The sequence below is a fragment of the Ascaphus truei genome, chromosome 15, assembly GCF_040206685.1.
Source record: "Ascaphus truei isolate aAscTru1 chromosome 15, aAscTru1.hap1, whole genome shotgun sequence".
Classification (NCBI taxonomy): Eukaryota; Metazoa; Chordata; class Amphibia; order Anura; family Ascaphidae; genus Ascaphus; species Ascaphus truei.
Window position 1 is genome coordinate 45,027,830 of NC_134497.1, and position 21,354 is coordinate 45,049,183.

Below are 21,354 nucleotides of genomic sequence, written 5' to 3' on the forward strand. Positions count from 1 at the left end.
CCAGAGCCCTGACAGCTTGGTTAGGGTAAACCTTGCCTCTCACGGTAGAGGCAGACTGCCTGTATCAGGAAATGCAGTTCACTAAATACAGATCCAGTAAGACCCACCTGTGTGCCTCTGATTGGACACAAGGCCTGAGTGCCTACCTTCTCTGACTCACCAAACTGCAGTGAGTGGGGAAAACCCATAATTGTTCCTGGTAAACCTGCCCTTACTAGGTATTACTGCCAGGAGAAGGGCAGACTGCTAGCCAAAAACTAGCCATGGCTACAACTGTTTTTAAGTTTAACCTTGCTTGCTTCATTCATTGTAACACCACCGGAAAGCTCGCACAAATAAAGCATTTCGTTAGCCACAGAACGGTATCATTTATTCATTTTTTATTATATACATATATACATACATACTGTACACACACCTCTCTCTCCCCCACCCTGGGTGGATATTTCTCATTGGATGAAGACTCAGGCTGTGGGTATTATTGTGCAATGTGTTTATACCGTACTGAGACAAAGTATTTGTAACAGAATCACTTCCTATCTCTGCAATTTGTGCAAAGTATAGAAGGATGAGGCGTTCGTTGTCATCTCCGATTATCGCTTTTCGGGTGTCCGGAGTATATTCTTGTGAGTATATTTAGTTCGGGGCCTGGGTAATAAGACAAAAAAACCTTTCCCCCCTTTTAATCCCATTTCTTGTATTAGTTACATCCTAGCCCATCATATACAACACCAGCCTCTCATACTCCTACTCACCCCCCCCTCATATACAATACCACCCTCTCATATACTCCCACTCACCCCCCCTCATATACAGCACCACCCTCTCATATACTCCCACTCACCCCCCCCTCATATACAGCACCACCCTCTCATATAGTCCCACTCACCCCCCCATATACAACACCAGCCTCTCATATACTCCCACTCATCCCCTCTCGTATACAACACCATGTGCTCATATACTTCCACTCACACCCCTTCATATACAATACCACCCTCTCATACACTCCCACTCACCCCTCTTCATATACAACACCACCCTCTCATATACTCTCACTCTACCCCCTTCATATACAACACCACCCTCTCATATACTCTCACTCACCCCCCTTCATATACAGCACCACCCTCTCATATACTCCCACTCATCCCCCTCATATACAACACCATGTGCTCATATACTCCCACTCACCCTCTTCATATACAACACCACCCTCTCATATACTCCCACTCACCCCCCTCATATACAACACCACCCTCTCATATACTCCCACTCATCCCCTTCATATACAACACCACCCATAGAAGTAATGTGAGTGTGTATATAGTGTAAGCTCTGCGGGACAGTAACTCTCTAATACTGATTACAATGTTATATATAGAAGTAGTGTGTGTGTGTGTGTGTGTATATATAGAGTGTAAGCTCTGCGGGACAGTAACTCTCTCACACTGATTACAATGTTATATATAGAAGTAGTGTGTGTGTGTGTGTGTGTGTGTGTGTGTATATATAGAGTGTAAGCTCTGCGGGACAGTAACTCTCTCACACTGATTACATTGTTATATATAGAAGTAGTGTGTGTGTGTATATATATATATAGAGTGTAAGCTCTGCGGGACAGTAACTCTCTCACACTGATTACATTGTTATATATAGAAGTAGTGCATGTATATATAGAGTAAGCTCTGCGGGACAGTAACTCTCACACTGATTACAATGTTATATATAGAAGTAGTGCATGTATATATAGAGTAAGCTCTGCGGGACAGTAACTCTCACACTGATTACAATGTTATATATAGAAGTAGTGTGTGTGTATATATAGAGTAAGCTCTGCGGGACAGTAACTCTCTCACACTGATTACAATGTTATATATAGAAGTAGTGTGTGTATATATATAGAGTGTAAGCTCTGCGGGACAGTAACTCTCTCACACTGATTACATTGTTATATATAGAAGTAGTGTGAGTATGTATGTATATATATATATATATATATATATATATATATATATATATATATATATATATATATATATATATATATATATATATATATATATAGAGTATAAGCTCTGCGGGACAGTAACTCTCACACTGATTACATTGTTATATATAGAAGTAGTGCATGTATATATAGAGTAAGCTCTGTGGGACAGTAACTCTCATACATATATAGAGTGTAAGCTCTGCGGGGCAATAATTCTCTCACACTGTTTTACTTTTTGCGTAATTACATTTTTGTCCCAGATTATAACCTAATAAAGGGAGAAACTGTTCTTGATCGTTCATGTGACTGATAATAGTTCTCACTCGGGTCCTGACTCTGCTCCGCCAGCTGTATCCTGTTGTATTTCCTGTTGTATGTTGCAGTACAGGCTAGAGAGGAATTACGCTAAAGGGCGTTGTTGAGTTGCGGCTAAAATTGTGAGTATTACTGCAACCTAGCCAAACATTACACTCATGTAAATCCATCCGCTCTTACCACCCCCCAGCAAAAAAACTGTTTTAAACGGTGGCCGTAAAATTACGTGTCAATAACTACATGTTAGAAACGAAGTAGGAAGTTAATGCTACCAGTTCTATCCAGTGTGTCTATCTTTGTGGGAAGGAGAAGACAGGTTGGTCCACAGTATCAAAAGCTAAAGAGGTCCAGTTCTATAAGAACGGTGTAATGGGTGTAATGACCTCTGTCTTTGGTAGCATGGAGGCGATTCGTTATTTTAGTGAGGGCTGTTTTGGTGGCGGGAGCAGTGCAGAAGCCAGATTGTAGAGCAGGGGTGGGGAACATCCGGCCTGCGGAAAATCATTTGGTCCAGCCCCTGTGAATCAGGGGGCCCAGCCATGCCCCTCGATAAATCCCGTCGCCCGGTTACCACTGGGTGACAGGATTTACAGCGCTCGCGATGCGCCTGCAAGTAAGGGGAAAAAAAACTCCCCCTCTCCTGATTGGCTGCCTCCTCCCCCCCCCCCCACATCCAGAGCAGCAGCAGCCGCCGTCTGAGTAGGAGGAGGAGGCGGAGTAGTAGGAGGGGAAGATGGCAACGTCGAACAATCTGCGGAAATTCAGCGAGAAAATCGCCCTGCACAACCAAAAGCAGGCGGAGGAGACGGCGGCCTTCGAGGAGGTGATGAAGGACCTGAGTTTCACCAGGGCGACGCGGGTAAGCAGCGCTCCGGGGGGGGGGGGAGAGCGTATAAGAGGAGGGGGGCTTGGGGGATGGAAGAGCGAGTGTGGAGGGAGAGACACCTGACTACCGACTCTCCTCCTCTTCCACCTGAGAGAGTGTGTGTGTGTGTGAGATTTCCCCCCCCCCCCCCCCGCTCCGATTTCTCTGTGTGCGTGGTGTGTGTGAAAGTGTGAGAGTGAATACAGACACCAACCCACAGTCAGTCATAGTCACCCACCACAAAAGTGTCAGTCACATTAGGGGTGAGTTAATTAAATGTTTGACCAAATATAGCAGGCTAATTTTTAAGTTGATAATTTTATATGACCCGCGAATGATGTTATAAATATCCAAATGGATCTTGGCAGAAAAAAATTTCCCCACCCCTGTCATAGAGGATCTCGGAGAGAATCGGAGGTGAAAGAATAGAGCAAGCGAGAGAATACAAGGTGTTAAAGGAGTCTAGATGCAGGAGGGAGACAGGGCAATTGTTAGAGCAACGAATAGTCAATATATGGTCCCGAATATGTGTTGTACGATATGGGGCAGTTGGCGAACAGGCTGCACATTTTGCTCGATGACACATATTCAGGACCACCTATTGACTACCTTATGTTGTTGATTGTTATCGTCAAATAGAATTACTTTAAATTCAAACATAATTTTTACTTACAGCCGATTAGTACAACGATGGGGTCCAACACGGCCCCCATCCAATGCCAATCTTTACATGGATGAGTACGGACAGTTACATATACTTTTCAGATAAGGATTATTTCACATATATCACTTACTACAAGTGGTATATTGACGATGTATTCTTGTTTTGGAAGGATTATGAATTCCTATTAATCCATAATATGAATTAATATTTTAAACACTATTTTATTATAGTTTCTTAACATCGTCTCCTCTTGGTGAAATGTCCACATGCTCAATAATCATATAACGAAGGGAAGCTCATCACTAAAGTACTTAGCAACTAGTTTCTCAGACTCATCCCTGGGATGAGCCAACCTAATTACTTGGGTTCAACAAATACCGTAAACTTTAAAAAGGCAGATTTGAATAAACTGTCATTCTTGCATCTCTAATAAATTGAGAATAGGGAAGACCCTTCTTAAGCGGGGCAGGATGAAATCTCGAAGCTAATAAAATAGTGTTAGGTCAGTAGGTTTAATATGCTTACTACACGTAACAATTGGGAATAAGGTAACCCACGCTATAGTGCCAAAGGGTGGTGACTGGTAGCTAACAGAAGTGTACAGTATGTCTGTTCGTATCTTTATGAAAAATGCTAGTAAGTAAAGCATCGTTATGTTTGTAAACTATGGTGTGAAGGAAACTGATCGGTATAGCACTATAGGCTAGTGTAAAGCGTATAGTGGATGCAAGAATATTGAGATAATCAAGCAATTAATATTCATTTATATTATGGATTAATAGGAATTCTGAACCCCTCCGTATCAAGAATACATCGTCAATATACCGCTTGTAGTAAGTGATGTATGTGAAATAATCCATGTCTGAAAAGTATATGTAACTTTCCGTACTCATCCATGTAAAGATTGGCATTGGATGGGGGCCGTGTTGAATCCCATCGTTGTACTAATCAGCTGTAAGTAAGAATTATGTTTGAATTTAAAGTAATTCTATTTGACGATAACAATCAACAACATAAGGTAGTCAATAGGTGATCCCGAATATGTGTCATTGACCAATATTTCTGGCCTGATAACCGACTGCCCCATATCATGGGGAATATTAGTGTATAATCTGGAGGTGGTGAGGATTCGCCATTCTGGCGGCTGGAGACCTTCCTCTCACCTAAGAGCCCCTGCCACGACAGACGCCAAGGATGCGCGATCTCATGGCCTGGTTACACGTGCGCTCGCGGACTGCACACAGTCTATATGCTCGCCCACGCCCCCCGTCTCCAGGCCCTGCCTCCACAAAGGCGTAATACGTAGGCGTTACTCCAGCCTTCCCAGTCTCCGCTCCTGGGTCAGGCAGGCTCAGCGTGGGAGTGACGCGCGGCCCAGATTCCGCCCCCTGAATCCTGCGACATGCGCGGATCAGCGCGCGCTTGGTACTGCCTCCAATCCATCACATTCTACTCAGGAGCATGCGCGGTATGCAGGTGACGCGCGAGCAAGTCGTCAGCCCTCCTCCTCTGTGACGCGGGCGACTCGTAGCTCTGCCGCCGCTTCCAATTTGGCTGTGTAATAGGGCACACCTGTGTGACCAGCAGCACATTGGATTTCCTCTTCTGGTTCCGCCCAGCCTCTACATTATTTGATGGTTTCTTAAATAGCTGCCTTGCTCACTCACACATTGCTGAGCATAATTCTATGTGATGCTGTACCTTGCTGCATCCTGCCTTGTTCCTTGTTGCATCCTGCCTTGTGCCTGTTGCTTCCTGCCTTGCCTCCTTGTTGCCTGACCCCTGCTACGTATTGGACTCCGCATCTCTCTACTCCTAACCTGGCTTACGCACGACCATTCTCCACTCTCAACTCCTGACCTTGGCAAAGTACTCCAACGATCTGCTACTCTCCAATCCTGACCGTGGCAAAGTACCCCAACGATCCGCTACTCTCCAATCCTGACTTGGCAAGTATAAATGACTACTCTACCTTCTATACTCCTGATCCAACTTGCAAGACCAATCTACACTCTAGGCGCGCCCTCGCGGTTATGGGTTGGCGTTTATTCAATTCCCTACCTCAGCCTCGCGGTCGCGTCTGGTTTTGTGGTGAGCTACGCGTAACAGTATGCTCAGACACACAAACTTTGACCCTGCTGAGGTAGGAAGAGTCCTGAGCATGCACGCCAACGTCCTGTCTAGCATTGAGGAAAAATGAATATCTAATGACCAACATATGCGCACTATCCAGGAGAATTTCAAAACTCTCACTCTCTCTATACATGAGTCTCGGCCTGTTCCTAACCCTGTCACACTTGGGGTAGTCATGGCTGTTCCTCATTTTTTCCATGAACCCCAGTTACCTACGCCCAACCGCTATGGAGGGGGCCCCCATGAATGTCAGGGGGTTCCTGAATCAATACAAATACAAACATAGAAATTTACCTGGCACATGTGTACAAAGATAATGTGAAAAACAAATGTTAATGTGACAAAATCAATGTGAATAAAGGATATAAGTGATTAGATTGAGCGGTGTCCTTTCTTTCAGATACTGAATGGTGAGTGAATAGACAATGGACTACAAAAGTTTCTCCTTTGCAGCAGATTGTTATCCTGTATTGTGAGACAAAAACCAGGGACAAAACATTGCGCAGTATTGTAATTTCAGCAATGAAGTCCTCCCATTTCTGACTCAAAACAAATGCCCACTTACTAGATTTAAAGTAGGCAGCATGCAGTGGAGAGAATCTGTGTATATGTTCTTCCAGGTCCAGACGTTTTCAGGTTAGCACGAACCCCACATGGTGTGCCTGATCCCGATGGGCACTACAAGAACCTCCTTCTCAGGGAAATTTCTTCTTACTCTGTTCTCGATCTCCTGTATATATTCTCCAGCAAGGAGGATTAAAAAGAAACAGAGGATTGCGCAATATCTAAAAAAAACTTTAATAAGGCCTCCAGAGCTCAAACAGAAATATACTCACAAGTGTCGTGAGTTTTAAAATCAAAATAGAAGCGCCCGACCCGGCTACCCAACAGCACCACACAGTCCCAGGTAGTCCTTGCCAGTAACCGCGTGTATCTCGCGTTGTTCCGGCGTGAGCGTGATGATGTCACCACCTCCGTTCCTAAACGGGTGATTGATTGAATGTCCAGGCCGGCGTCTCCTTAGGTTACTCGCTACGCGTTTCGTGACGGGGAACGTAACTTCATCAGGGGCTTGTGGAGCCTCTGCAATCCCATGTGTTTAAATAGCCCCATATTAACCCGTGTTGGGATGGAGCACCATAAAAGATAACAAAAGTAACAAAGGTGAATATTTACTGCGGCTTTGTGATGGCAGCAGTGGGGTTAAAAACACCTCTGAATGAACTGATTACATGTTATCAGATGATTAACAATTAAAACTGAAAACATATTCATTGGGCGATCTTTGTGATAGCAGCAATAGGTTAAAAACCTCTGGATGGAAGAATAATTCAATCAGACATACAATATAAATGCATGAATAAATGAATACATAAATGAAAGACTAGAGACATAAATTGAACAACCTAGAAGCATGTGAACCTTCTTATACAGATAGAACAGGGGGTCTCTATAGGAAGGATGCCAGGTCAAAATCTATGTTGAGTCCTTTGGGGGAGAGAGTCTTTAAAGTATAGATCCAGAAGGTCTCTTGTTGAGAGACCCTCTGTAATCTATCTCCTCCTCTGATACCAACCTTTGGGCAATCAATACCAATACAGGTGAGCCCTTCAGGTGACATGTTATAATGAATCTTAAAGTGGTTTGAAACATTATGTGTCTCCAAACCCTTTTTAATGTTATACACATGTTCCGCAAACCTTCTCTTCAGAGGCCTACCCGTTCTACCTACATACTGTAACCCGCATGGGCATTCTAAGAGGTAACAACAAAAATTGGATTTACATGTGATAAATGTTTGAATGTCAAAACTTTTGCCCGTAACATTGGATTTAAACCCTTTGTATTTATATCCAAAACGGCAACCAATACATTTTTTACATGGATAGTAGCCTTTAAGATCTCCCAGCCACATAGTTTGACCTGATCCTGAACTTTTCTTAGGGCAGCTGGGTGCTAATTGTGATTTCAAATTTCGGTTCCTGAATCAATGCTTTATTCAATTTGAGATCAATTCCTCCCGCTTCACCTCTGCACGGGTAAAGGTGACGTACATTATCTCTCTCCTCACAGATAACACACTTGCCTGGGCTTCTCCCATCTAGGAATGGAGGTCTGATCTCACTCAATACATCGGAGCCTTTACCAGGGAGTTCCGTAGGGAGTTCGACACACCTGGCCGTAAGGTATCTGCTGCTTCTACCCTTTTCTATATTTCCCAAGGTAATCGTCCAGTGGCAAAATATGCACTCGAGTTTAGGACCATTGCCGCAGAAACTGATTGGAATAATGAATCCTCGTCGGCCGCATCCTGGCGGGGCCTCTCCGAAACCTTAAAAGACAAATTGGCTACTTATGACCGTCCCAATGATCTGGAGAATCTTATCGCCATCTGCATCAAAGTGGACCACCGTCTTCAGGAAAGGAAAAACGAGAGAGCGCATCACAGAGTCTGTACGTCCAGAATCACTCCGGTTCAGGTGAGCACGACTGAATTACCGCCATTGGATACTTCTGAACCCATGCAACTGGGAGGTACTAGTCTCTCTAAATTTGAGAAGCAACGTCGCCTGAATGCGAGTCTTTGTCTTTATTGTGGACATCCTGGACATCTAGCCTACACTTGTCCCAATAAGTCGGGAAATGCAAAGTTCCCAAAAAACCAGGGGAGTCTCATTGGGAACACTTTCTCTCTCCACTATCTCTGTCGATAACCTTCCTAGAATTCTCATTCCTATCACCCTTTCTGGGAACGGGTTTCTTGTTTCCACTCATGCCTTTCTCGATCCAGGCTCTGGGGGCAACTTAATAGATCAAGGCTTTGCTGAACGTCACCACATTCCCCTCAGACGTAGGAAGAACCCTATAGGTCTTGAGGCCATTGATGGAAGACCACTTCAACCAGCCTTTATTTCCTTGGAGACCCAGGTGCTTCACCTCAAGCAAAAATAAACTGTGCGCTACTATCTAACTCCTACTTATAACTAATTAAAGTGCAGTGACTAAACCATATATAGACTATATAAACCACAATACCAAGTGAATAAGTGATTATATAATAAATTATATCATAACCGTGTGGTTGATAAGGGCGTCTGCTGCTATAAACATTGGGGGTGGCTCAGCACCCCACACACTCTAGGAAATGGAAACAAAAAGAAAACAGCGCACAACGCCAAATAGTGAAGCAAGTAATAAAAATGTATTACAATAATATTGGGGTATAAAATCTGCGTACATCAAATAAAGAATACATAAGCATTTAGTGTATATAACACTTGTTACCACTCCAGGATTGTAGACAGGGGAATCAGCTTTCTCTGCAGGAGCCTCTGTGGTGGTTGTGGGGCACAGGATCCCTCATACACTCTTTGTCCAGCTGGAAGCTGCTTTCAAGGGAGTTCCTTAGCAGCAGTCTGGCTCAACTGCAGGTTCAAGCACTCACTGAAACAAAGTCTCAGGCGGCAGTATGCCTCTTCCAGGGGTTTTTCTTCTTTTCTTACAATCCTCCGTTTGCAGCAGTGACAGGGCAGTTCAGAGCCGATGGAGAGGCTCAGCAGACACTTCCGCAATTGCATGCACCTGCACGGCGTGCCACGATGTCGCTCCGTCACGTGCTGTAGCGGGGTGACGTCATAGTTCCCGTGGCAATAAGGAAGGAGCAGAAGAAAGTCCTTCAGAGTCTCTACAGCGGCGCAATAACCGCTTCAATCAGCAAAAAAAACCCAAATGTATTTAGTTTATGCCAATTTATTGTTTTTTATTATCCCCTGTATCTGCATCGTATTCAATACCATTTGTTTTTTTTTTGCTGATTGAAGCGGTTATTGCGCCGCTGTAGAGACTCTGAAGGACTTTCTTCTGCTCCTTCCTTATTGCCACGGGAACTGTGACGTCACCCCGCTACATCACGTGACGGAGCGACATCGTGGCACGCCGTGCAGGTGCATGCAATTGCGGAAGTGTCTGCTGAGCCTCTCCATCGGCTCTGAACTGCCCTGTCACTGCTGCAAACGGAGGATTGTAAGAAAAGAAGAAAAACCCCTGGAAGAGGCATACTGCCGCCTGAGACTTTGTTTCAGTGAGTGCTTGAACCTGCAGTTGAGCCAGACTGCTGCTAAGGAACTCCCTTGAAAGCAGCTTCCAGCTGGACAAAGAGTGTATGAGGGATCCTGTGCCCCACAACCACCACAGAGGCTCCTGCAGAGAAAGCTGATTCCCCTGTCTACAATCCTGGAGTGGTAACAAGTGTTATATACACTAAATGCTTATGTATTCTTTATTTGATGTACGCAGATTTTATACCCCAATATTATTGTAATACATTTTTATTACTTGCTTCACTATTTGGCGTTGTGCGCTGTTTTCTTTTTGTTTCCGCTTCACCTCAAGACAGGCAATCAATCACCTGGAGGAAATCCAATTCAATGTGATTCATATGCCTTCCGTAGGAGTAATCCTTGGTCTGTATGTATAAAAATCCATGCAGTCAGCCTAAGCATTTGCATAGGAGCTTGGATGTCTGTATAGCTTTCTGGACTCAAAGGAGACCCAGGATGTCAGAGGTGTCGGGCCATTTGGTAGGCAAGGAGTGGCAGAGGAAAAGGCCCCAACAGCCATTTTGGTTCTCTCAGACTCTACGGAGCCTTCCCCGCAGATAGCCACGCCCGTTTCCCTGACATCAGCCAGATGGGCCCTGCTCTGATTGGCTGGTGGGAAAGTTTCACACGCTTTGAGTCCATGTTGAAAGATAGGACACAGTAGTCTATAAAGGGGGCTACCTCACTCAGAGCTAAGGGTGTCTCAGTCTCTCTCTGTCTATTCAGACATAGATAGTCTTGGGACTATTCCAGTGAAGTGCCGGTAATGTTTCCCAGTGGCATTGCGGTGCTAGGGTCGCCTAGCCAAAGCTGAGGACTGGTTCTGAGGAGTAAAGTTACCTGTTCTAGGCTTATTCCATTGACGTGGAGTGAAGAAGGTGAGCCTTTGCTGAAGCTGGCGCCTTGCACCTAGGAAAGTCTAGTTTTACCCCCAGACCCAAAGTAAGTCTGTATTTTCTGTTTCTGTGTGTTTCTGAGGTCTTATCTGAATAAACCTCATTTTATTTCACTGCCTTATTTTGCCTTGTGACTGATTCTTTAAATATAAATGGTGTTAAAAGACCTGGTCTACCGTGACAGGCTTTTTTTCTGGTGGCAGCGTGTGGGATCATAGGGCTTTGCACTAGGGGAATTATAGGACAAAGTGAGCTTGTAGATTGCAAGCTCTCAAAACAAGTTGTGTCAGAAAACCAGTTTTTACAAAATCCGGAATCACACTGGTTCTTGTCACTTAGTTTAGTGCCACAGGGTGAAGATGGGTTACCCAGAGGACTGTTACTGGGATAGGAAGTCTGTGGTTGCTGGTGTGCGGATTATGGGCTGCCAACGCGCGGCAGGTCCCAGAGTGACATGCGCGAGGATTTGAAGTGGCATGAAGCCGGCATTGACTGAATGCACTCCTGAGGTAGTGGTCGTGGGCACTACCAGCGGGACCATGAGCCCGGAGAGTGAGCCCCTCAATAGTGTCTTGGAGGGGGACCTCAATCCTCCTATGGTGGCCCCCGGAGCCGTGCCTACCACGCTAGTCGAATTGCTCTCTATGTCACAGTTCATCCAACAAGAAGTGAGTGTCGGGAATCTTGATTCCCTGAAAGCCACATTGCTAGCTGAGGATGGTTCCACCCCGGTTCCATGCCTTGTAGTCCCTGAGAAGGTGACCACGATATTCCCAAGAGCTGACACTCTAACGCTAGAGTGTAAGATGAGCACCCAAGAAGAAGAGGGATTATTAGTCAGTGTTAACTCGGAGATCTGATTTGTACAGCATATAATAACATGATTTTGGAGAAACATTTGAAACTTCCAAACATATTGACTTAATAAGTAGAAGAATCAACAGATAAAAAAAAACTAGGTTGCTGGATAATGATTTCAGTCAATTTGAATGGCCTTCAGATAACCAATAATTGACAATACTTTCCTACTATAATCTTCCAGCAAGTACAAAATGATGGGTGTTTCACATAAATCAATGAACGGGATAATTTTATCAGCAGTGTACAAATTAGCATCAAAAATGCAAAACGAGAAGACAAAAGTGCACAGAAATGGTGCCGTTTTATATTTGTTATATTTCTATTCATTTTTCTCTGTAAACTGTTTCTTCATATTTTTATGTACAACTTACAACGAATCATTATGTAGTAATTATAAGCTTTTATATAGACTGATTCTGTTGTTGATACTACTTTTATATTTTAGTCTCACATTATAACTTTTTAGTAGTATTGTACCGGTTAGTAAAAAAATAAAAAAAATAAACGGGTAACAGGTACCCGGCCAAAATCAATGGTTCTACCCGACCGGGTACCCGGTTACCCAGGTTGGTACTTACCTGCAAGGTGGCGGCGACATCTAGGAACAGCATCAGAGGTGTCTTCAGCCGGCGGGGGACAGCAGGAATCCATTCCATAGCGCTGCAGCAGTGTGTGTGTGTGTGTGTGTGTGTGTCAGCCGCCGGACACCCACGTGACCAGAGCAGGAGCGTTCCTATTGGACAGACGGCTGTCCAATAGGAACGCTGCATCTCATGCTCCAGTCACGTGGGTCCCCGGCGACTCACACACACACACACACTGCTTACCTTCTGCGGCACTATGGAATGGATTCCTGCTGTCCCCCGCCGGCTGAAGACACCTCTGATGCTGCCACCGCCACAGGAACACTGCTGTTGTGCCTAGATGTCGTCAGAAAGGTAAGTAACACACAGTCACAGCTAGCTCAAACTCCTACACCCACCACATCATGAATATATATTTGTCAAAAAAGAGTGCTACTGAGCGTGGCAAATGTATACAAGAAAAGACAGGGGTTGCCCAATGCTACATCCAATTGACAAAACATATATGGTAATAAGTATAAAGTTTAAATACTTCAATAATAATAATTACTTGGTTATTTAGTTAAACCCTTTGGCCAAAGCGTCGTAAGCCTGCATACCAAACGTCAAGGTATAACCAAAAATGCAGGTCCTACACTGTGAACCCTCCCTTTTACCTCTGTATGAGGGGAAAGAAAGGTAAGTAATCAGATTATTTCCAGTTACCCTGACATTACCCGGCGTCGGGCCCACTTCTCAGTTGCCGGGTCCGGGTAGCTGGAAATGTGCCGGGTAACGCCAGGTACCAGGTAATTCCGGGTACTCGATACACCCCTACTTTTTAATAACATACTGTAGAAAATACTCCCCTAACAGTAGGACAGATAATGTAATATAGCAGGGAATACACTAGTATATTGATTACAGAGTCTGAACGATGCCACAAGACACTTTATTGAACAGTAAGGCCTCGGTCCCGCTGCGCTCGTTGGCGCGGGCGGCCACACGCGAGTTCCCCACCAGCAGGGGAATCCCCACCGAGCCGGTCCCGGTTCCCCCTGGCGGCACAACGCACTACACGCTGTGGCGCGTCAGCCGCTATGAGACACAAGAGAATGGTGTTTCCTAGCGTTGACGCGTCACATGGTGTGGCTGTGAGCCAATGGGGAGGGGAGGCTTCGGGAGGAGGAGAGGCTTCGGGGAGTGGGGAGGAGTGTATGAGTGTGCCTGAGTGCGTGAGTGCCTGCCTCTGTCTGTCTGTCTGTGCCTGTGTGTGTGTGTGTGTGCGTGTGTATGAGTGCCTGCGTGTGTGTGTGTGTGCCTGCGTGTGTGCCTGCGTATGTGTGTTGCTTACTTACCTTAAATCAGCAGCTCCAGCCCGAGCCGTGGAGGGAGGGGGGGGGGGAGAGTAGCGGGTCCCCCCGCTCAAGCCACGCCCCCCCTCCCTGTCAAACCTCCCACTCCCGCCCACCTCCCGCTCCCTACAGACCGCATATCGCGGTCTGTGTATGTCAGCGCACCGCCTGTATGCAGTGCGGGCGCGCTGACTCTGGGAGCGGGGCCTTAGCCTAAGAGGCTCTCAGAAATGCCAGCAGCTGCTCTGATGATTTTGTTCCTCCTGACAAACAAACAAACAATAATTGGAGAATTCTCTGTTTCAGGAACCAGTTGAGTTTGATAAAGTTGCAATTTACTTTTCCAAGGACGAGTGGGATTATTTAACAGAAGAACAGAAGGAACTTTACAAGGATGTGATGATGGAGAATTACCAGTTTCTCAGGTCTCTAGGTCAGAAAATATTACCCTAATTATGCCAAATAAGATGATATATATACTGTATAAAAAAGTCATTTGACTTCCAAAACTATAGGAATTTAATGTATATCTCTATTTAGCGATATCCGTGTACATGGCACTGCACAGCAGTAATACATGTGACATAACAACACAGCAGATAATGGGAATAAGAATTTTCTATGGTGCAAACATATTAAATATATATGTGTCTCCCCTGACATATACAGGATTTGTCAATGTGACGCCTGAGATTGTATCAATGATTGAGCGTGGAGAAGAGCCATATTTAAGGGGTCACCAGCAGTATAAGGAGAAGGAAAGTCCTACAGATAACAGCACTGGTGAGTAATAAACACTTTAGTGGTGGGTGCTCTAGGAACAATCATTATATAACATATTTCATAAAAAAAGGAAATTTGATCACAAATTAGTATATCTAGCAATAATTTCTAATGTCCTTTTGTAACTTTACCATTCCCATAATAAAGTGGAAATGTATGTGGTACACGCGCTTCCTGATTTTATAAATATATATATATATATATATATATACAGTGGTTGACAAATCACCAAAAAATCTACTCGCCACACAAAAAAATCTACTCGCCACCTAGTACCAAACGTGTGCTGCTTGGGCCAATATTTACTCGCCCGGGGGTTAAATCCACTCGCCCGGGGCGAGCAAATGTATAGGTTTGTCGAACACTGTATATATATATATATATATATATATATATATATATATATATGTAACGGTTAGACCCCTACCCAATCTCATATGGGCCCCTATGTGCAGAATCTGCCCCCAGTTACATGTCAGTGTGTGTAGTGCACCTGCTGGCTCACAGGACTCCTGAGTCTCCCGCTCGTTGGTAGTGGGGATTTCACCATGACAGGCGTGTGAGGTAGTGCTGAGTTCTACTCACAGTTGGTACAGCGCTTCCATCCCTTCCAGATCCCCACGATAGCAGGGAGGAGTCTCTGGAAGAGAACTCCTGGGTGCATCTTCTTCCTGATTAACTCCAGTCTCAGGCAAGAAGGGTCTTTGAATCAAGGGCATCTTTATTGTCATCATACATGGCTGACTGCCCATCATAGTGGCCGGTACTTAGCCGCACATCAGCATAGTTGCACACCTCAAGGAAGTTCCCTCCTGACTCTGTAATAGAGACAGGGATATCTTTGCCACCTCTCCCCTAAGGGAGGGCTACCATCTGTGCCAGAGCCCTGGACAAAGTGTGGGGTCAGCTTGTCACTCTGCAACTACTGGATACTGAGCTGCACAGACTCACAGCTCTTGCACCAGACACTTGACCCAGACATAACACAGCTTGAACTCCTAACTTTAGGATGTGATGCGTATTATATAGCTCCAGAAAGACCCACCCCTGTGTCACTTTCAGTGGATACAGAGCATGCTGTCACTTCCTTTGCTTCACACTACACATCACAGGGGATGAGGGCAAACCTCCATGATGACTTCTGGCAAACCTGCCCTCTTAACAGGAATTACTGCACAGAATGAGAGAGGCATGTAACCCCAAAATTACACAGGGCTACATATATAAGGCAGTTGGCACTCCAATAGGTGCTGGTAAGTCACAGGTGCACGTCCCATATTGAGAATGTAGTTATACGTTACCGTTCCAAGGATTGATAAACAAGAGACAGCACTCAATGTTGAAAATCAAAGTGTATTAGTGATAGCAAAAATACATCCAGAAACCCAACGTTTCGGTCCTACAGAATGGGACCTTCCTCAGGGGGATACATATACTGTATATAATGAAAGAAAAAAGGCACAATCCTGTATAGCAATAAAAAACAGGAAAATGTATTAGTTAAGCAAGGAAGGCTAGGTGACTGAACAGATTAAAACAAACACAATGATGCCAATAGACACAATAAACACAATATATGACAATAAAAAACAAGAGTACTCTTGAAAATAAAAAAGAAGGGAAATATGACCAAAAAATGTCCAATAGCGCAAATGTAGGAGGCAGTGAGGAGTCTGACATCAAGCAGAGACACGACTGAATATTCAATTTGAACGAATACAGCTGTCTTGTGTGAGGGGGTAATCTAGGAAGTGGAAGTGGAACAGCGTCTCCAGTGTTACCCGGATCAGCATCACATGTTCATCTCGAGCGTGATTTCGTTGGTGTGCTGACGAGGGACGCTGAGACCCCTGTGGTCATCGCGGCTACATCCTTTGGTGAGACCATTGCTTAATCCTTTGCCTATGCTATTTGCTTACCCCCCATCTCCATCTATAGAGGTCAATATCAGCCTGATTTTTCCACGTTTGCATCCGCAATCTATCATCTGACGGGTCAATTACCTCTCCCCATTTGTTGCTCCAGTCATTTGCTACCTATCGAGTGACAATTCCTCCCACATCTCACTGCCTCCTACATTTGCGCTATTGGACATTTTTTGGCCACATTTCCCTTCTTTTTTATTTTCAAGAGTACTCTTGTTTTTTGTCATATATTGTGTTTATTGTGTCTATTGGCATCATTGTGTTTGTTTTCAAGAGTACTCTTGTTTTTTATTGTCATATACAGTATTGTGTTTATTGTGTGTATTGACATCATTGTGTTTGTTTTAATCTGTTCAGTCACCTAGCCTTCCTTGCTTAACTAATAAATGCTCGTAAATTTATTAGTCACCCATTTACTCACTTATAATATTTAATTTGTGTTAGTCCTGGTGCTGATTTCTTTCTGTGAGATATATATATATATATATATATATATATATATATATATATATATATATATATATATATATATATATATATATCTGGGTGGCAATATTCTTACAAATTAAGTTTATTGTAAGTTTGAATGCTTTTCTGCACTTCTAATTGGAAACATTTACTGAATACCAGATTTATTACATCTTACCATGTGTATCCTGTCTCTTTACAATCTTAAATTAAATCTGACGTTTGAAAATCATTTTTGTGTATGATATTAATGCATTTCTTTACTCAAATTTCTTTCTACAGATTATGGATTCATGAGCAGGAATTCCCCTGAAGGATATCACATTTTGCTCTGTTCACCAAATTGTGTAATGGAAGATTCCAGTGTTACCCAAATGTATCACAGAGCAAATCACATTAGTCAAGATACAGCAAACCAGAGTCTGAGAGAAACTGTGAGCATTATGGCTAAGGAATCAACCTCACAGGAAGAAGGAGATCTCCCAGACTCCCACATTTATACCATCAGAGAACATACAGGGACAGAATATGCATCTACTCCTATTACAAAGTGTAACAAAGGAAACATGAATGCAGGGAACGTTCACAAGAACTTGTCAGTAAAAGAAAAAACATTTGTATGTTCTGAATGTTGGAAATGTTTCACGTATAACTCTAGTCTTGTGATACATCAGAGAAGTCACACAGGAGAAAGACCTTTTGTATGTTCTGAATGTGGGAAATGTTTTACCCGGAAATTTCATATTCTTGCACATCAGAGAATTCACACAGGAGAAAAAACATTTGTATGTTCTGAATGTGGGAAATGTTTTACCCAGAAATCTAATCTTGTTACACATCAGAAAATACACACAGCAGAAAAGCCATTTGTATGTTCTGAATGTGGGAAATGTTTCACATATAACTCTAGTCTTGTTATACATCAGAAAATTCATACAGGAGAAAGACCATTTGTATGTTCTGAATGTGGGAAATGTTTTACCATTAATTCTACTCTTGTTACACATCAGAAAATTCATACAGGAGAAAAACCATTTGTATGTTCTGAATGTGGGAAATGTTTCACAAATAACTGTACTCTTGTTACACATCAGAGATTTCATACAGGTGAAAAACCATTTGTATGTTCTGAATGTGGGAAATGTTTTACCCAGAAATTTCATATTCTTGCACATCAGAGAATTCACACAGGAGAAAAACCATTTGTATGTTCTGAATGTGGGAAATGTTTTACCCAGAAATCTAATCTTGTTACACATCAGAATACACACAGGAGAAAAGCCATTTGTATGTTCTGAATGTGGGAAATGTTTTACTTATAAGTCATGTCTTGTTAAACATCAGAGATGTCACACAGGAGAAAAATGATGTTTGCTCTAAATGTCGTCAATGTTTTGCTCACACAAGTTTACTTTGTAATATAGCACTCTGAAAATTATTGATTTTATTTTTGTAAAAAAAATCTTTAAACTTATAAAAACATAATACATTTCTTGTACTGTAATTGTGGGGAATATTTTGCTTTTTATTTAACTTAGAAAATTTTAAGAAAAGTGTGGATTTTTAAAAAAAATATACTATTAATTAGAAATTCCTTATAGATTAGATTTTTATAACTCGTTTATAATATACGGCTCTAATTTATTTCCACGAGTTTGAAAATGGGAGTCGTCAGGTTCTTCCCAACGCCCTGGTCTGCAGTAACCATGCACAACCACCGGGAGTGCTGCTGAATCCTGTCCTTGCTGAGGTCCAGTTCTGTGGTTCCTCTCACTCTGAAACCTGATACCCTGCATCTGTCTTCTGTCTCTCAGCCTGCCCTATATAACCATCCCCTTCCTGTCTCAGTGCCTGGTTATACTGGTTCTACCAGCACCTGCTTGCTTTCCTGCTGTTGCTGTTAATCCTGTTCCCTTGTTGGTGTTTCCTTTGGCTCGTCATATTCCTGCCTCCTCGCTGCCGACCTCTGCCACGACCTGACTATAATATACTGCCAGGTGCAAAAAGATAGGAATGGCACTCCTAAACAGTATTAAAGTGAATATATCTCTATACATTATACAAAAGTGAATGTGTGTAAGCAAACTCACCTAATACAATATTTAATCTTCTACTGCCACACTGGTGATGAGTGAGAATTTTTCCTCAATAGAAACTAAGTTAAATGTCTATACATCCAAATACATATATAAACTAAGTGATAATCTAAAATTAGATACTCTTCCTCGCACTCAACCTTCAAAAGAAACAGCCCTCCAGTTTCTCACAAATAGCAGATCCAACGAGATGAGGGAGCGGGGTGCATCGTCATCATAATGTGAAAAAGCAAAAATATGACCATAAAACAGTATTGTTGGGGTTAATGAAAAGGTACAAATCTCAAAAATGTAAAAACCTTCAATTATACTCACATATAGGTGAGCATAAATAAGCATGTCACACGCAGTGGTTCAATGTGGTATGTATCTCCAACACAGGCTGAGGCAACATCCAGTGATATGTGATGTTATGGATGATCTTAGAAAAAAGAAGGAGATACCAATGCGCAAATAGCTGTACTGAAATGTATATACATAAAAACACCCCTCCAGAATGCACATTTACATGGTGTCCGTTCTTTAAAGGCAATAACAATAAAACACAGTTTGGAGCTGTGGCAGTCTCACCACCTCTCTGACTCTGATCAGAACGGCTGATAGATGCCGGCTGGTGCTGCTTCCTTGTGCGGCCGCCCGCAAACATTAGCCTTTAGCAGAGTTCCTTAACTCATCTGGTAATCCTTCTCTCCGGGAGACAATGACTCACCTACTGATGAAGCGTTATCGACGTGAAATGCGTTGAGGTATTGAGTTGGAGTTCAATGATGTAAGACGCCATATTGTATTTATATGTCTTTATTTATATAGCGCCATTAATGTACATAGCGCTTCACAGTAGTAATAGACAGGGTAATCAAATAAATAACAGATAATATAAATAACAGAGCATGGGAATAAGTGCTTCAGACATAAAAGTAACTGCTCCGAGGAGCTTACAGTCTAATTGGTAGGTAGGGAGAACGTACAGAGACAGTAGGAGGGAGTTCTGGTAAGTGCGTCTGCAGGGGGCTAAGCTTTATATCATGTGTCCAGTATTATCCACAGTGCTATTCATATGCTTGTTTAAGCAAGTGTCTTAAGGTGGGTCTTAAAGGTGGATAGAGTGGGTGCTAGTCGGGCATTGAGGGGAAGGGCATTCCAGAGGTGCGGGGCAGTCAGTGAGAAAGGTTTGAGGTGGGAGAGAGCTTTAGATACAAAGGGGGTAGAAAGACGACATCCTTGAGAAGAACGCAAGAGTCGGGATGGTGCATAACGAGAAATTAGGGCTGAGATGTAAGGAGGGGCAGAAGAGTGTAAAGCTTTAAACGTGAGGAGGAGAATCGAGTGTGAGATGCGGGATTTGATCGGAAGCCAGGAGAGGGATTTCAGGAGGGGAGATGCGGAGACAGATTTAGGAAAGAGTAGAGTGATTCTGGCAGCAGCATTTAGGATAGATTGTAGGGGAGACAGGTGAGAGGCAGGAAGGCCGGACAGCAGGAGGTTACAGTAATCAAGACGGGAGAGAATGACGTGACGATGGACGTCTGGAGTCAACACCCCCCTAGCGAGAACGCGGCAACCGGCTTCTACAGCTGATCTGCGGGTTCCCTGCAAGGAAATAGGACTCTCTCTGGACCCTGTGTTCCCCTCTCTCTCCTTCCCCATTGCGCCGATGAGATATAGGCTGGAACCGAGGTTCAAGTTAAACAACTGAGTCCTACTAGGATGATCGGAAGGCATTTTTATGTAAGTGTTGTTAAGTGTATGTTTGTTACACAAAGTAACATATGTTACTGATAGTGTCCCTTCATGCGCTTCTTTTATGCGTTTGTTTTTTCTCTTCAGATAGACACAGGTTTGGGCGGGTAGGAGGATGCAGCCGCCACTGCAGAGTGTGGAGCTGATCACAGAACAGCTGTAGCCAGTAGGAGGGAGGAGGAGAGCAGGGCTGTCTGGCTGCTTAACCACTTCCGGGCAGCAGGTGGCGATGCTGAGCTCTCCATAGCTTCTCTCTACATCTCGTGTGTGTGTGTGTATTTGTAATGCATATGTGTGTTTCATGCATTATGTGCATGTATATGTTGTATATTTAGAGGGTTTTTTATATGTTGAATATAAATGTGTATTTGTATATGGTGTGTGTGTGTGTGTGATACACTAATGTTGAATGTTTGGTATGTGTGTATATGGTGTAGTGTTTGTGTGTATATATGGGAGGGGGTAGGAGAGAGGATGGGGAGGATGGGGAGGGAGGGGAGAGGATTGGGGGAAGAGTGGATGGGGAGGGGAGGGAGGAGAGAGGATGGGGAGGGGAGAGAGGATGGGGAGGGGAGGGAGGAGAGGATGGTGGAGGGG

The 21,354-nt window shown here is 43.6% G+C and overlaps 1 protein-coding gene across 1 annotated transcript; it reads left to right on the top strand.

Annotated features, from left to right (window-relative positions):
- The first annotated feature begins 459 nt into the window (after positions 1 to 459).
- LOC142466898 (uncharacterized) lies at positions 460 to 18,426 on the top strand. Its single transcript, XM_075572493.1, is given in 7 exon segments — positions 460 to 626; positions 2,254 to 2,430; positions 2,986 to 3,167; positions 14,052 to 14,178; positions 14,415 to 14,528; positions 17,204 to 18,179; positions 18,181 to 18,426. Coding segments are annotated over 5 exon segments (1,452 nt in total). The 5' UTR covers positions 460 to 626; positions 2,254 to 2,430; positions 2,986 to 3,041; the 3' UTR covers positions 18,290 to 18,426.
- The last annotated feature ends 2,928 nt before the right edge of the window (positions 18,427 to 21,354 follow it).